Below are 16,393 nucleotides of genomic sequence, written 5' to 3'. Positions count from 1 at the left end.
GTACATCTGGATTTACCCCCAAAAGTCTTAGAGTTGGCTGAAGTTCTGGTCAATGATGCAATGGATGATGGCTGAGAGAGACTGTTCAGTGGGTATAATGCTGAGAGCAAAAAGATTTGGTGAGATACCCCAAACTACCCTTTAAAGACAATAGACTTCTCCCAAAGTTGAAGAAGGAAACAAAAATCTTATCTTTCTCTTGGCAAGGAAGGAGTTAGAGTGTCATTCTTTGCTACAGTTGGTAGTATCCTGCTTGTTCCATTTCCCCCTACTCTTCTGATTTTCCTCTACTATTTATTCTCATGGTTATATAGAGAAATTAATGCTCACTAATCTTTATGATATGGTCAGTACTCATGGGAATTTCAAATAGAAAGGAAAGTGAGAAAAGCAGAAGAAACATTCCTCACCTCCTATAAAACATAGGATAGGAGAAATGGCATGGAGATGAAGGGTAGAATCACAAAATTTCTGGTGTTATAGTGTTACTTACCCAGTTTAAGGGGATAGATAAAAGTAATAAGTAAGAAAAGTTAATAATTTAAAGAAGAATTTTTTAAATTTCCTTTTGAGAAAAATGAGTCATACTAGAATTGAAGGAGAAAAAGAAGTTGCCTTTCAGGTATACCACACATTCTTTTTTGTATTCCTTTATACATGCCATTGCTACCCTATGCCTACTCCTTTTACACCAGCAAATTGCCAGATGATGAGAATTTTTAGAGGAACTCTGCTGACTCATCTCTCATTCTCAACCTTATTTCTTTCCCTTCTCTCTTCTCTTCTGTATGTCAATAGCTAGTTGTTTTTTCTGTTTATGAAAATATCAATTTCTCTCCTGTATGTGAATTTTGATTCTTATCCTTTTTAGGGCAAGAATCTTCTTAAAGTATTACTTACAAATGTGAATCAAAAATGAATCTTTTAAGCATTCTAGGAGTCTTTATCTTCTATCAATTCTTAATATGTATGCCTTATTTTCCAAAATGTATTTCACCATTTAATGTCAATCTTTGCTTTAAAGTGTCTCAGAATTAATGTGAGCTCCTTGAGTATAGTAATTATTTGTATTTTCAATTCCTAATACAATGTTGGCTCTTTGAGTGTGAGGATTATTTGTATTCTCGATGCCTAATACAATACTGGCTCAATACTTAGACTTAATCCTTGTTGAATTGCTTTACCTCTTCATCCTCTGAAATAGATTTGGCATATAAACTGAAATGATTCTCATAAAGGTTGTTATGTTTATGTTTATTATGAGCATTATAAGGCAAGATTACCATTTCTGAAATGATGTCTCTTATGCTTTTGGTTGTAGGATAAAATGGATTCCTTTATTTCCCTCTCCAAGAAAATCCTGTGAGCCATTCTTCCTTTTCATTTCACAGTTCTTCGATTTTCTGGTTTCATTTACAGCAAGAATATTGATATTCTTATGGGTCATTTCTTCTAGTAGGATGTGAATTCTCACATTTGGAATATTGGAAATTAAATTAAAATTTATAAGCATTCTAATAACTGCTATTTGTTTTCTAGTACTCTGTCTCCTCACCTTTCTGCTAATCTGCTGCCATCACTAATGAGATCTTCTATGACTAAGGGTCATAGTGTTTGTTTCTTTCTTGGGTAATCATGGTCATAAAATTAATCAGAAAATGATGAGACATTCATTCATTTAGCTAATTGGGTCCTTGGAGAGCAGACACTGCCTGCCATTAGAAACCTACTTTTCAAAGCTCAGCATTTCACTGGCATTGTCAATAAGAAGCTAACACTGAGTTGCCTACTTGCCATCATGGCATTAAACTTTTGTAGAATCCATTGATATCATCTGAATAAGATATAGCAATCCCAGGAAAGCAAGATCACTCAGTCAGGAGTAGCAGATGGAGTGGTTTAGATTTTATTCCTGTCACCTGCTTCTCCTCATTCTTCACAATTTTGATTCTTTTTAAACATTAACTATCCTTTTAATGTTGTTCAGTCATTTTTCAGTTATGTCCTACTCTTCATGACCCCATTTGGGGTTTTCTTAGCAAAGATACTGGAGTGGTTGTCATTTCCTTTTTCAGGTCATTTTATAAATGAGGAAACCAAAGCAAATTAGGTTAAATGGCTTACTTGGGGTCACATACTAAGCATCTAATGTCAGATTTGAATTCAGTAGATGAGTCTTCTTGACTCCAGGTCTAGCACTCTATTCACTGTGCTACCCAGCTGCCCAAATACTCTTTTACTTTTCTACTTTTTAATGCTAAATCCAGATATGTGGTAGAGAAGATGGTGGGCTCAGAAACAACTGGGGGAAGGAAGTGGTAGTACTGTAAGAACATAGGACTTCCTCTTCTAATGTGAGTGGTGGATGAGAACAATTAGATATAAGTTTTCAAATTAACGTTTATTTGTTGAATTTTACTATGCACAAAACATTTTTTAAATGCTTTTGTGAGGTAACTTTTATTAAATGGAAATACTTACCTTTCTTTTTTTTTTTTTTTTTTTTTTTTTTATTTAATAGTCTTTAATTTACAGGATATATACATGGGTAACTTTACAGCATTAACAATTGCCAAACCTCTTGTTCCAATTTTTCACCTCTTACCCCCCCCACCCCCTCCCCTAAATGGCAGGATGACCAGTAGATGTTAAATATATTAAAATATAACTTAGATACACAATAAGTATACATGACCAAAACATTATTTTGCTGTACAAAAAGAATCAGACTCTGAATTATTGTACAATTAGCGTGAAGGAAATCAAAGATGCAGGTGTGCATAAATATAGGGACTGGGAATTCAATGTAATGGTTTTTAGTCATCTCCCAGAGTTCTTTTTCTGGGTATAGCTAGTTCAGTTCATTACTGCTCCATTAGAAATGATTTGGTTGATCTCGTTGCTGAGGATGGCCTGATCCATCAGGACTGGTCATCATCTAGTATTGTTGTTGAAGTATATAATGATCTCCTGGTCCTGCTCATTTCACTTAGCATCAGTTCGTGTAAGTCTCTCCAGGCCTTTCTGAAATCATCCTGTTGGTCATTTCTTACAGAACAGTAATATTCCATAGAAATACTTACCTTTCAAGAGATAGTGAATAGAGAGCAAAACTCAGAGCCAGGAAGGTCTAAATTCAAAACTTATCCCTAAAATATACTAACTGTGTGACCCTTATTGTTCTAAACAATTCTCCAAAATGAATTGCACAGAAGATGCTACCTATATTGGTAAAATTTTTTCATAAGAAGTCTCCCCCTATTAGGGATATCATGGGTCCAGTCCCTACTTAGTTCTCACTATTTTTTGAAAAGTAGTCAAACATGGATTATTTATGTTACTTGTCTCCATGGTTATAGTTAAGTGTTTGTTTTTTGTAGTACTCTTTGTTTCAACTGAAAATTATCTTTTTTAATTCAAACTTTCTTAGAGGACTTTGTTTGGCTTTGGAGGATCATAAGGTTAAAGCTAAAAAGGACCTCAAAGACCACCAAATCCAACTCATCATTTTACAGATTTAAAAAAATAAGTTCCAAGAAATTACAAGAATAAATAAAGATTTAAATCCAGGTTTTTCTGTCTCCAAGTGTCTACTATAGTGTCTCCCTAAGTAATAGAAAAATCACTAGATCACTGGATGATTTGCATCAAAAGATCCCAGAAAAAATCTTGACTCCATTATTTTCTATCTTTAGTAAATCACTTAACCTCCTAGGGACCATAGTAATCAGGAATCCTAAGCTTCAAGGAGCCAAAAGATACTAGAGAACTTAAAAAATTATCATTAAAGCATATCCAAAAAGGAGACAGCTAGATGGTACAGTGGATAAATTGCTGGACCTGGAGTCAAGAAGAGACTCATTTTAGTGAGTTTAAATCCAGCCTCACACACTTGCTAGCTGAGTCTTGCCCAGTTTACCTTGGTTTTCTCATCTGTAAAATGAGTTGTGGAAAGAAATGGCAAACCACTCCATTATCTTTGTCAAGAAAACTCCATACAGGGTCGTGAAGAATAGGATATGACTTTAATGACTCAACAACAACAAAATATCCAATAAGGTTGATTCCACTTTTTTTGGAAGGATTTCAGTAAGGGGGAGGTAGTACATTCCCCTTTGGGGCATTTATAATTGTTAGGAAGTATTTCTTGACATCCAGCCTACATTTGTTTCTTCAACTTCCATCCATCAGTCTTGGTTCTGCCCTCTGTGGCCAAATGAAGTAAGTCTAAAACTTCTGCCTGATGACAACCCTTAAAATACTTGAAGACAGCTATCATGTCTGTTTCCTCTCCCATGTCTCTCAAGTCTTTTCTTCTCCATTTCCTTCCACTTATCCTCTAGAATTGTGGGCTTTCCATCATCTGGATTGAATTGCCTTCTTTTGTATACTCCCCAGCTCATCTATGTCCTTCTTAGAGTGTGGTGCTTGTAATTGGATGCAATATTCTAGATGTGGTCGGAATATAGCAGATTGCATAGAGACTGTGGCCTTCTTACTCATGGAAATTATGCTTCTTTTAATGCATCCCCATGGCATTCCTCTGGCTGCCACTTTACATGACTCACGTCATGTAAAGCTGACTCATGCTGAATGTGCCATCTGGTCTACTAAAATCCACAGTCTTTCTCAGGAAAAACTTACGAGGAACTATGCCTCCATCCTGTACTTGAGAAGCTGATTCTTTGGACCCAAGTGTTAGGACTTTACATTTATTTAATTTTACATTATTAGTCTTTTAGAATGTCAAGATCTTATCGATTCTGATCCTAGCTTCCAATGTGGTTGTCTTTCCTCCCTGCTTTGAGCTATGCAAATTTAATGAACATGAAATCTATATTTCTATCCAAGATGCTGATAAAAATGTCAAATAGTACCTACATTGATTGCATTCTGCAATGATCCTTTTCTGGAAACTTCTTATTAATTATTCTTATTCACAGGGTTATGCACTTGAAGCCAATCTACAGAATGAATTCCTAGAAATTGCCTGCATATGTAAGACTGTGATTTGCTGCAGAGTTACTCCTCTTCAGAAAGCCCAAGTGGTAGAATTGGTTAAGAAGCACAGAAAGGCAGTAACTTTGGCCATAGGAGATGGAGCCAATGATATCAGCATGATAAAAAGTAAGAAGTCATAAAATAAAACGTGTTGTTTATCCATCAAATGGTCCAATGGGAGAAGTTCATTCAAAGAAATCTAATTATATATAATAGAGAATTCTTGATCATATGATACAGTAGTTAGGAGAGTTGGCTCATACACAGGCAAACTTGGTATTAAACTTAATCTCTTGACACATATATACTGGTTCTGTGACATTAAGAAAATAATTCCTCTACTCAGTATTTAAGTAACCTTGTTAGAGTATAAGTTGCAAAGCAGTATATAATATTGATCTGTTAGAGGGGGAGGTTTTCTTACTATAGGCTTCTTTTGATGATGGGAATACTAGGTTTGGACCAAAGTTCAAAAATGAGTATAATCAACTATTTCAGTTAATGAAAATAATTATAATTAATCATGGGTCACTGAAATATAGATGATTCTATTATCATAACTGCTCAGCATTAGTGCTTTTAAAAACTTTTGTCATTTTTCAGTCTATGATTCCTGTGAGAATAGGAACATCCTCCATCAACCAGGTCTATACCTGTCCGCAATTTAGTTTTAGAGAGTTGCTTTAGGTATATAGAAACAAATGTAATTTGCTTTGGGTGAAATAGCTTGTGGCATCAGAAGTGGAATGGGAAACAGGTAGGTCTTCTAGACTTAGATTCTAGACCCGCATTCTTTCCATTATGCCATGTTGCTTCAAGTAAGGCTTTGAAGTCTTTTATGGTTAAAAGAAGATACTTTGATCAAGCTGACCAAGTATTGCTTGTTAACTGACTCATTAAATCAGCAGATTTTAAAAAATTTAAATTAAAATAAAAAAATTAAATTAAATTTTAAATTAAGTTAAATTTTAAAATAGGACTTCATTTCTATCTTTTTCATTTTACAGGTGCACACATAGGAGTTGGCATCAGTGGTCAGGAAGGAATGCAAGCAGTTTTAGCCAGTGACTATTCCTTTGCACAATTCAGATACCTTCAGCGACTCCTTCTGGTTCATGGAAGGTGGTCCTATTTCCGCATGTGCAAGTTCCTGTGCTATTTCTTCTACAAGAATTTTGCCTTCACCCTTGTGCACTTCTGGTTTGGATTCTTTTGTGGTTTCTCAGCACAGGTTGGTAATGAGCAATTTTGTTTGTTTGACTAGATCCCTAAACTGAAGAAAACCCTTCTATGAAGTTTATTTCTAATTTACTATGACCTGTTTTAAAACTTAAAAAAAAATTGTGAATCTAATTATCCCTAAAAATTATGTTAGGTGCTGAGTATAAATGTTAGGTGCTGAGTATAAATAATGGCAAATTTTCTGAAAGATAATTGACGGTTAGTGAACATAAGCGAAATGTGTTTAACTTAATTGCCATTTATATTGCCTAAAGAATTATAGAATCATGGGTTTTTATGGGAAGGAAATGTGGAGATTATCTAGTACAATCGCATTTTATAGAGAAGGAAACTGAGGCCCATAAAGATAATTGAATATATACCTGGGGGTAGACAGTGAATTATGGACACTTAAGTTAAATGGTAACCACAAGGTCCCTTTTCTTTTTTTACTTATTAATTACATCTTATTTGTGTACTTTGAGTGATGAGAGGAAAATTTGAGGATTGAACTATAGTGGGAATATCACTGATAATAGAAACAAACTAATCATGAGTACTTTCCAGCAGAACAATATTCAATGCAATTTTATGGTTGATTGCCCTGAAAGTAAAAGCTTTTGAAATTGGGGCTCAGTCTTTAAAACCCTGACATCAGTAGTATACTTGATACATTTTCTGGTTAATTCTACAATAGACTTTCTCTACTCAGGTATCATTTCTCCTTCCCCTCTGCCTCCCTCATTTTCATGTTTCCCTTCTTTTCTGGTTCCTTGGACATTGAGTCTAGTACTACCTAGCTGCTATTTAGCTTTTGTCTTTTCTTGCCCAAATCTAATTAGTCAGGTAGCATGTATTAAGCTCCTTATGTGTTAGAGGCACCATGCTGAGTGTTAGGGATGCAAAGAAAGGCAAAAAACTGTCCCTGCTCTCAAGATATTCATAGTCTAATGGAGTAAACAACATGCAAACAACTATGTGCAAACACACTCTCTATCTGTCTGTCTTTCCCTCTTTCTCTGTCTCTTCCTCTCTGTCTCTCTCTGTCTCTGTCTCTTCTTTCTCTCTCCTCTCTTCTCTTCTCTCTCTCCGCCTCTCTCTGTCTCTTCCTCTCTGTCTCTTTCTATCTCTGTCTCTTTCTTCCTCCTCTCCTCTCCTCTCCTCTCCTCTCCTCTCTGTCTCTGATTCTCTGTTTCCCTCTGTCTCTCTCTCTCTGTAACTGACTCTGTCTTTCTCTCATATGTGTATATACATACATAGACTATGCATATATACATATACATATATGCATATATCTGGCTATGGATGCGTATATGTGTGTCGGTATATGTGTGCATATGTATATGTGTTTATGAATTGGGGCCTGAGAAAGGCTTCATGAGGGAGAGACTTGAACTGAGACTTAAGGAGAACCAGTCCTCAACCTTACTTCCCAGTAATTTTCATACCATGTCAGCAGTATACCAATCTTCCTTGTCACTTTACAGTTACCTATTATGTATTTTCTTCCACCCCTGGAATATAAACTCCTTGAGAAGAGGAATAATATTTCTCACTTGTATTTCTATCTCGAATACTTAGTATAATGCTTGGTGCAAAAATTCTTTCTCTATTTAGGCCAGCAACTTTGTATACCTCTGGATCACTTAAGTCCAGTTCACCCACAACTTAAGACATAACTCTCATGAGGTCATTGGCCCTCTTTGAGAATAAAGGGCAGACAACAACAACAACAATAATAATCAATCTATAATTTAATAGTAATAATATTCCTATTACCTTTAAAAATTGAATAATGGCTAATGTCTACATTAAGAAAGAACAATTAGAAAATTCATGAATTAGTGTTTATTATAAGAAATAAAAGCTTGTTAGCTCAAGTAAGAAATACTATATTATGACTACAGGTATCCCTATAGGAAAAATTTGATTCTGGATTCTTGCTGTGAAATATAAGACCTAAAATTCAAATATATCAATGAAATTAGAAAAAAATACAAAATAAAACATTTTTCTAGAATGATGATAACCAACCATGTCAATACTGATTTTACCATAATAAACAAAACTAGAAGACAAAAGGAAATTGCAATTAAGTGGAAGGATGATTCATTACTTTTCCTTAGAAAAACAAACAAAGGAGCTGGGGGAATTAGTTTGGTCATATCCTCAAAGTCAATGAAAAATGTAATTTTCATAGGATACCCAGTTATCATCTCTTTTGGTGTTTGTGAACAGAATAAACAAATAGACTTCATGAAGATAATAGCAGGTTATATACCAACAACTGTTGTTGAAAATGAAGAGGTAGAAATCGAACTTGCCCAAATCATCTAATCCTAGTCAGCATCTATTTTTATACTTGGTGGTTTTTAGTGTGAAAGTGGTCACAGAAGAGGGTGGAGAAAACTCTGTTGGAAAATATGACTCATATTTGAGAAACAAGAGGTCAAAGATGTATAAGATGCTCAAAAACTTTATGCCTGTATACCATATCATTATTGCTTTCTTTCAGAAGAGTTGGAAAGCACTACACATGGTGAGAATTGAACCCAATTGCATATAATGAAACTTATTATATCAGCAGACATGAAAAACTGGTTACTAGTGAGGGATATACATCATTATGCAGTTAGGCCATCTACTAGCTAAATCAAAGATCAAGATAACAAGATAACAAGAAATTGAAAGAGACAAAAATATAAGATATAACAGCCTTGAGAATTTTTTAAAAAGTCAAAGATGATCATCATCTTGTGCAAAAGCTTATTTTATATAAAGGAATTGCCAAGTTGCTTCCTTATCCAGCAAATCCTTGATCTTTTTGCCAAAGCATAGCAGCTAAGGGCATCATTAGTACAGACAAACTTGTTTGTAAAATACTATAGAGGACTATGCCAGAAGATTATAAGCAATACCTCCATATTAAATTATGAAAAGCAGTAGAAATAAAATGAGTTTATAGAAAGCTTGGCATGAAACCCAGTTAAACTATATCATCCTAAGAAAATTGAAAGCTGAAACTCTATAGCTAGTTTCCCAATACTGGTGACAGAAAGATAACAAATAAAAAATGGAAAATGGAGCAATGTTTTAGATTATCTAAACAAATGTGTGAATATAGCAAATAGAAATCTGGCTCTTGAGTGAGCTGAATTCAAGATGAATCTTTGCAATACAGAAGATGTGTGACCCTGGTAAGAAACTTAGCAATTCTCTAAGACTATATTGTGGAGGTATCAACCTACATTGGCAGAGGAAGTTCCTCGGTTTCTTTCTTCCTTCACCCCCAAAAAGCATAATAATTGATTAACATTTATATACAGTTGTAGGTTTTTAAAAGTTGTTTACATATTATTTTATTGGTCTTTGCCACAGTTCTGGGAGATTTGACATACTTTGGATATTATCTAGTTTTTTTTTTATTTTTTATTTTATTTTTTATTTTACAATTGTAGGAACTGAGTTCCAGGAAGGTATTGAGGAAGGTCACACAAATAGGAAGTGTTTGAAGCAGATTTTGAACCCAAGACTGACTCCAGAGTCAATTGGCTTTCCATTATACTATGCAAATATTATTTCCATTTTACAGATGAGAAAAACAAAGCTCAGAGAAGTTAAGCTTTGGTCTAGGGTCATACAGTTAGGGAGTTTCTGAAGTAGAATTGAACCCCTGATTTTTACTGTTTCTATCTATTATATTGTGCTTCTTCTCGGGTGCAATGAAGAGATCTCTATTGAGCACAATTAGTCTGTTGTTATTATTGTTGTTGAGACATTTCTGACTTGTCATGATCCCATTTGGGGTTTTCTTGGCAAAGATTCTGGAATGGTTTGCTATTTTCTTCTCCAGCTCATTTTAAAGTTGAAAAAAACTGAGGTAAACAGGGTTACGTGAGAGGATCACACAGCTTGTAAGTGTAGGAAGCTGGATTTGAACTCATGAAGATGAGTCTTTGTGATTCCAAGCTCAGTGTTTTAACCTTTGAACAACCTAGCTTCTTAGTCTGTAGCATATTGCAAAAGATGACCTGAATTCAAGAAATGAGATCAATTATAACCAGATATGGAAGAAGCCTCTAACACGTAAGGAGCTTAATACATGCTACCTGACTAATTAGATTTGGGCAAGAAAAGACAAAAGCTAAATAGCAGCTAGGTAGTACTAGACTCAATGTCCAAGGAACCAGAAAAAGGAAGTAAAATGGAAGTAGTAAGAGGGAGGAATAAACAGATGGAGAATCTAGTTTTCCACTAATTCTGAGAAAATACCCAAGAATCTGGAGGAAGACTTCTAGCGCATTGGATCCATAGAAGAATAATGATGTTTGTCATTAATTCTTGAAGAGGATCATGACATCAGGGAGGTCATACCATGACATGCAAGTGAATTAGATTTAAGTGAAGGAAGACTGTGCTTACAAGATATTGATCAGGAGGAGAATAGTGGCAAGCATCTCAAAAGAAGAGAAGTAAGGTGGTATTGTCCTATACACCTACTAAGTAAAGACTTCCATTGGTGAGATTAAAGATCTACTCTAGGAATGAAACATTATGGAAATTCTTCTGATTATATCAGTGAAATCACAGCATAAAATCAGTAATTAGTCTTGAAAAAAGAACTATAAATAATGCATATTAAGTATTTTTCTGATCATTCTCTGTTGTGGACATTTGCTTGTGTTTGAGTTTTATTTAAGACATTACTATCAGTGACACACATTTTTCTTTTACATCTAGAAAGAATGTTAGGAATCATCTAGTGCAACTTCCTCATTTTACTGTTAAGGAAACAGATTCAGAGACATTAAGTTATTGAGGTCACATAGGAAATAATTAGGAAACCAAACTTTGAAACCACGTCCTTTGACTCCAAATTCAGTGATCTTTCCATTGGATCAATGCGCTTCTCTGTTCCAGGAGTATGTGAATACATAATTAAAGATGGACTCTTCAAAACAAAGAAGAAATGTGCATATGACCTGCTTTTAAGTTTAATCTTCATTATTAATATGTTATTCATCTTTTTCTTAAATCTAAACACTCAATGCTAACTCAAGCCCTTATTTGTAGCATGTGCTGATTTGCAAGGAGTATGTATATATTCACAATGAAAAGAGCTGACTCCAACACGTCCTGGTTTTCATTATATGCTAGAAAAGTTGCATTTTCTAAATTTTGTAAAATGGAATTATGTTTTAAGTGTACTAAGGGAGCTTGATATTAAAAGAACCAAAAAGGAATACCTTTGCTAAGGAAAATAATTCATTTAGTTTGTCCATTTTGTAAGGTCTAGATGCTTTTTAATATTGAGTATTCTTAAAATGAAGCAGACTTGCATTTCCTTGACCTATTCCCTTTAAAACCAAAGTAATCTAGACTAGAGAAACAAAATAACAGATGTTGTCCATATTAGTCCCCTCTCATTATTGATAATAGGGCAGTAAGGTGTTGCAATGGATAGAATGCCACGTCTGGAGTCAAGAAGAGGAATCTTCCTTTTGCCTTTCTCAAATTTTGCCTCAGACACTTCCTATGCATGTGATTCTGTGTAAGTCATTTAACCCAGCTTGCTTCAGTTCCCTCTTCTGTAAAATGAGCTAGAGAAGGAAATGAATAGGGAAGGCAAATTATTCAAGCATGTTTGCCAAGAAAACCCCTAAGAATTGGACATATCTGAAAAACAACTAACCAAAAACATTACTGATGAATGAGTTCTTTGCAGGCAGGAGAAAAGAGACATAAGGATTGTTTCAGGTGCTAGACAATACAACAATTAATCCCATTGATATTTAGCAAATTCATAATCAGTGTCTTTTTAAGAGCATGAGAAAGGAGAGAAGTGATGCATCTGTTTGCTCACAAATTTTAAGTTGTACTTCTGTCTTGTAACATGGGCAGGTGTGAGGGTTTGGCCCACTCAATTCATAACCATCCAATTTTTGTTTATTTAGGGATTTCTCTGAAATACTAAGCTCTGTCCTAGGCTGGTTTGAGGCACGTGAGATTTTTATGTTGTACAGGGTGGAGTAATAAACGAACCTGGAAAATCACTTAACTGGCAGAAGGTCAGGCTAACCCCTTCTAGTGTCAGCCCAACCCCCAGTTGGCATTATATTTGGGCAGATTTATGATGGACTGTTAGTGATTTATACATAGTGTGATGTGACATAAAAAGATGAGAGTCCCATGATCCAGGCCATCTCTAGATAAAATTGTGAACAAGATGAAGAATTGTCAGCCTTAGATAAGGCAGGGAAGGCAAGATCATTTAGCCTAATAATCTTGTTTAATAGATGTGGCAACTGAGAATCAGAGATTATAATGACTTGTATAGTGTCACACAATAGCAAAGCCTCTAAATCTGGAGCTTTGTCTACTGTCCCAAGCTATTTGTCATACATTTGGTCTTCAATGACTTCCCATGTCTCATTTTATATCAATTTGCCCTTTCTTGTGAGCTATTCTTCATAATAAAGATTTTTAAGGGAAAAAAAAAAGCAATTCAGGAAAATTAACTAGTAGTATATACAGTGTGATACTCTGATAGATCCTGGTCTCTCCAAATAAAGCAGAGAGGTAATTTTCTTCAATTCTTTTGAGGTTATAACTTCATGCTATATATTATTATAAAACATATAGCAGCCATTTTATTTTATTATGGCTATTGTTATTTTCTTTCTTTTTACTTTGTTATTATTTCTATTTCTTTTAACTAGTTCAGCTTTCTTTACACTTTACATTTTAAAAGATCCATAGACAGATTACTGCTTAATTGAAAGGAATCAATCTATAAAGGTGGAACTTGGGCAGGGGATTCTAAGAGTTTTTTACCTCTCTGGATTGATGTAGAAATTTTGTTGCTAAGGCAGAGCCACAGGGAGTGGACAGGGTGCATAGAATATAAGTTTTAAATTGTCTATCTTCTTCGAGCCCCCATTCCTCAAGTTCTTTCTCAAGCATTTAAGCACAAAGAATGTTGTTCTTGTGAAACTCATGGTTTTGTTTTGTTTTGTTTTTTTAATCCTTAAATGTACCATTTGCCTTGAATTCTTGTTTCCTTTCCTATTCTTATGAAGAAGGTCAAGCAATCTAGAAGGAAACATCAAGACCACTTCTCTCTTTCTCCTATGAACCTTTAGAGTCAGCACTAAAAAAAATTCTCATTATACCTTGATCCTTTTGTTGTTCAGCTTTTTCTGACTTTTTATGACCCCATTTGGGATTTTCTTGGCAAAGTTATGAAGTGTTTTGCTATTTCCTATTCCAGTTCATTCTACAGATGAGGAAACTGAATCAAATGGGATTAAGTCACTTACTGAGGATCACATAGATAGTAAATATTTGAGGCCAGATTTGAACTTATGAAGATGGCTTTTTGTGACTTCAGCACTCTATTCTTTGCACCATCTGGCTGGGCCCTTTTAGCATTTTAAAACCCAAATACTCCCAAGCCTAAAGGCTTTTCTCAACCTGAAGGTTTTATAATCTTTCCACTTATATGTACCTAACAAAAAGAAAACGATACCTGTAGTTTAGGGTCAAGTGTCACTCTAACTCTTCCTGATCTTTCCCAGGTTCTAGAGGTCTCTTCATCATTGTTCAGCCTGTTTGTGTTTCATTGGTGGCTCTCTAAGGATCACAGTAGATTAAAATGAGTGGGATGGGATATGGGGCTTATACCTGAGTAGAAGAAATATTGTGGGCAAAACCCCCAGAAATTACCATATATATAATTGGTAACTCCTGTTTCTTAATAGTTTTATATAGTTGCATTTAGATGAACCCATCCTTTTAAGAAAACAATCTAGGGAAATGAGTAGATATCTTTAAAATTGCAAAAATGAAAGGATTTATTTCTTAAGATAGGATACAGTTGGGGCAGCTAGGTGGCGCAGCGGATAGAACACCATCCCTGAAGCAGGAGGACCTGAGTTCAAATTTGTTTTCAGACACTTAATGCTTCCTAGCTGTGTGACACTGGGCAAGTCACTTAACCTCAATTGCCTCAGCAAAAAAAAAAAAGGGGGGGGGGGAAAGGATGCAGTTCCTTTACTTTAGTCATTTAAATAATCACTCTAATAGGTTAATGATGTCACTAGTTCATATATTCTGAGTGTTGGACAATTTGCATAAGATTATTTTGAACATAAGTCAGCTATAACCTAAAGGAGCAGAAAACTTACTGGACTCACAATTGAATATACATGAAGTTTTTATCCAATTTGTACTAATTCATATCATGTTTTGTTAAATTTGGATTATTGCTTTAAGAAAAGGAAGATAGCCTTTCTATTTAATTCACCAATTATTTGTTGAGAGGCTGTATAATATAATAAATAAAGGAATAGTCTCAAAACCAGGAAAATTTTTGTTTAAATCTTTCCTGTGCCCCCATTCTAGGTAAGCCACCAGAATTGGAAACCAGCATTATATAAATTCCTCCATTAGAATTAATTGGCAACTTAACTTATAATAGTGGTTCTGAGCAAGTTTGGGTGTAAGACTTTTCTACATTCTCAAAAATTATTGAAGAACCTCCCACACCCTCATCCAAAGAGATTTTGTGTATGTATAATGTCCATTGATATTTAAAAATTAAATCATTAGAAAATAGTTTTGATCTTGAGAAGGGGGTTGAAGATGGAGACCCTTTCCCTTTCTTATGGTCACAGTTTAAGAACTGCTGATTATAGTTCTAAAGTCTTGCACTAATGGGGCACTGAAGTGGTAAATGGCTTTCTCTTGATAGCCAGCTTGAGTCAGAGGAAGCCTTTAAATCCAGATATCCTTATCTCTGAGTCAGTGCTCTATTACATCACAGACCTTCTACAAGTGTGTGGTCTCCTTTTTAGTTAAAGGAAACATTCCTTAGTAATCTGGTTGTGGTTATATTTGTATATAATTTATCCAATTACAAATCACTTTCCTCCCAATTCATTGATCTAGGTAATACAGATATTTTCTATATTGACAGAGAAGTGTCTCACCCACATTTCCCATAGCTACTGAGGGGTCAGATCTGGGATGGAATCTCAAGTACTTTCATTCTCTAACCAGATGTTTCAGGATATAAATTTGGTAGGTGTTATCCCCACTTTGTGAAGAAGATAGGATGGGACAATTAAGGAATGTTTTCCTGATTACAGTAATGGCCAGGGAAACCTTTAAAAAAAACTTTTTATTCAAGTTGAAGAAATTTTTTTTTTAAATTTTAGGCAATGTTTCTAGTTTTTCTAGAGCAACAACAAAAATATAATGGCACATATATTTAGAATGGATTTACCTCTTTCATTGGGCCTGAAACAATAGCGAACAGTAACTTTGGTCCAGGGACTATATAGGCAAGGCAACATCATTTAAATGTCCTGCAGTGATAATAAAAATCATGGTCATGTGATAATAAAAATCATAGATTTAGAGGTAGAAGGTATCTCAAAGTCACCTAAAGTACCTGTCATGTTGTTTTCAGTGTTTTCCTATTGTGTTAATACTGTTGCTGTCTTATTTCTGCTGTTCCATGGTGTGTTCTTTACTTCTAACATTCCATCTCCCATCTCCATATCTTTGCAAAAAGCTGTTCCCCTGCCTAGAATGCCTTCCCTACTTAATTCTACCACATTGTGGCTGTTTCTACTCAGAAATAGCTTATGAACCATCTTTTACATGAAGTCTTTCTTGATGTTCCCAAAGACTAATGCTCTCCCTTCCAAACTTACATGATTTAGCTATTTTGTAAGTAATTGCATTTATTTTCTTTATAGTTATTCAGTATATAATTGTATAGATACTGATTGTCTCACCTCTTAGAATGTAAGTAGCGATTGGCAAAGTACCTGGCCTCTACATAGGCATTTAGTAAATACTTATTGTTCATTGATGTGACTAATACAAAATGAAAATAGAAAAAGAAAAGAATTTAGTAATAGAAAAAGAAATATGGAATAGAGATGTAATCTGCCTATTAAACTGTCAAAAGACTCTTGCAATGACTTTTTTAAGAGCAGTTCAAGAAACATAGAATAACAATTTTAAAAGTGGAAGGAATCTCAGTGACCATATAGACCAATTAATATCCTAAAGGAATCCCTACTACAATACACCTGACAATCTACATGTGCCCTCCACTGTTCTTTGACTTACTTGCCAAGTGGACTTTTGAATTCTTCAG

At 34.7% G+C, this 16,393-nt stretch overlaps 1 protein-coding gene across 10 annotated transcripts in view; it reads left to right on the top strand.

Annotated features, from left to right (window-relative positions):
• ATP8B4 (ATPase phospholipid transporting 8B4 (putative)) overlaps positions 1-16,393 on the top strand; it is a 355,835-nt gene that overhangs the window by 307,163 nt on the left and 32,279 nt on the right. For all 10 annotated transcript variants that reach the window (XM_023499838.2, XM_012545505.3, XM_023499883.2 and 7 more), the window contains 2 exons: positions 4,944-5,127; positions 6,009-6,232. In XM_023499838.2, coding sequence (XP_023355606.1) covers positions 4,944-5,127; positions 6,009-6,232 — 408 coding nt within the window. The remainder of the gene's footprint in view (positions 1-4,943; positions 5,128-6,008; positions 6,233-16,393) is intronic.

This window comes from Sarcophilus harrisii, chromosome 2 (assembly GCF_902635505.1).
Source record: "Sarcophilus harrisii chromosome 2, mSarHar1.11, whole genome shotgun sequence".
NCBI lineage: Eukaryota > Metazoa > Chordata > Mammalia > Dasyuromorphia > Dasyuridae > Sarcophilus > Sarcophilus harrisii.
The sequence above is the reverse complement of the archived record's forward strand: the minus strand, read 5'-3'. Positions and strand labels throughout refer to the sequence as shown.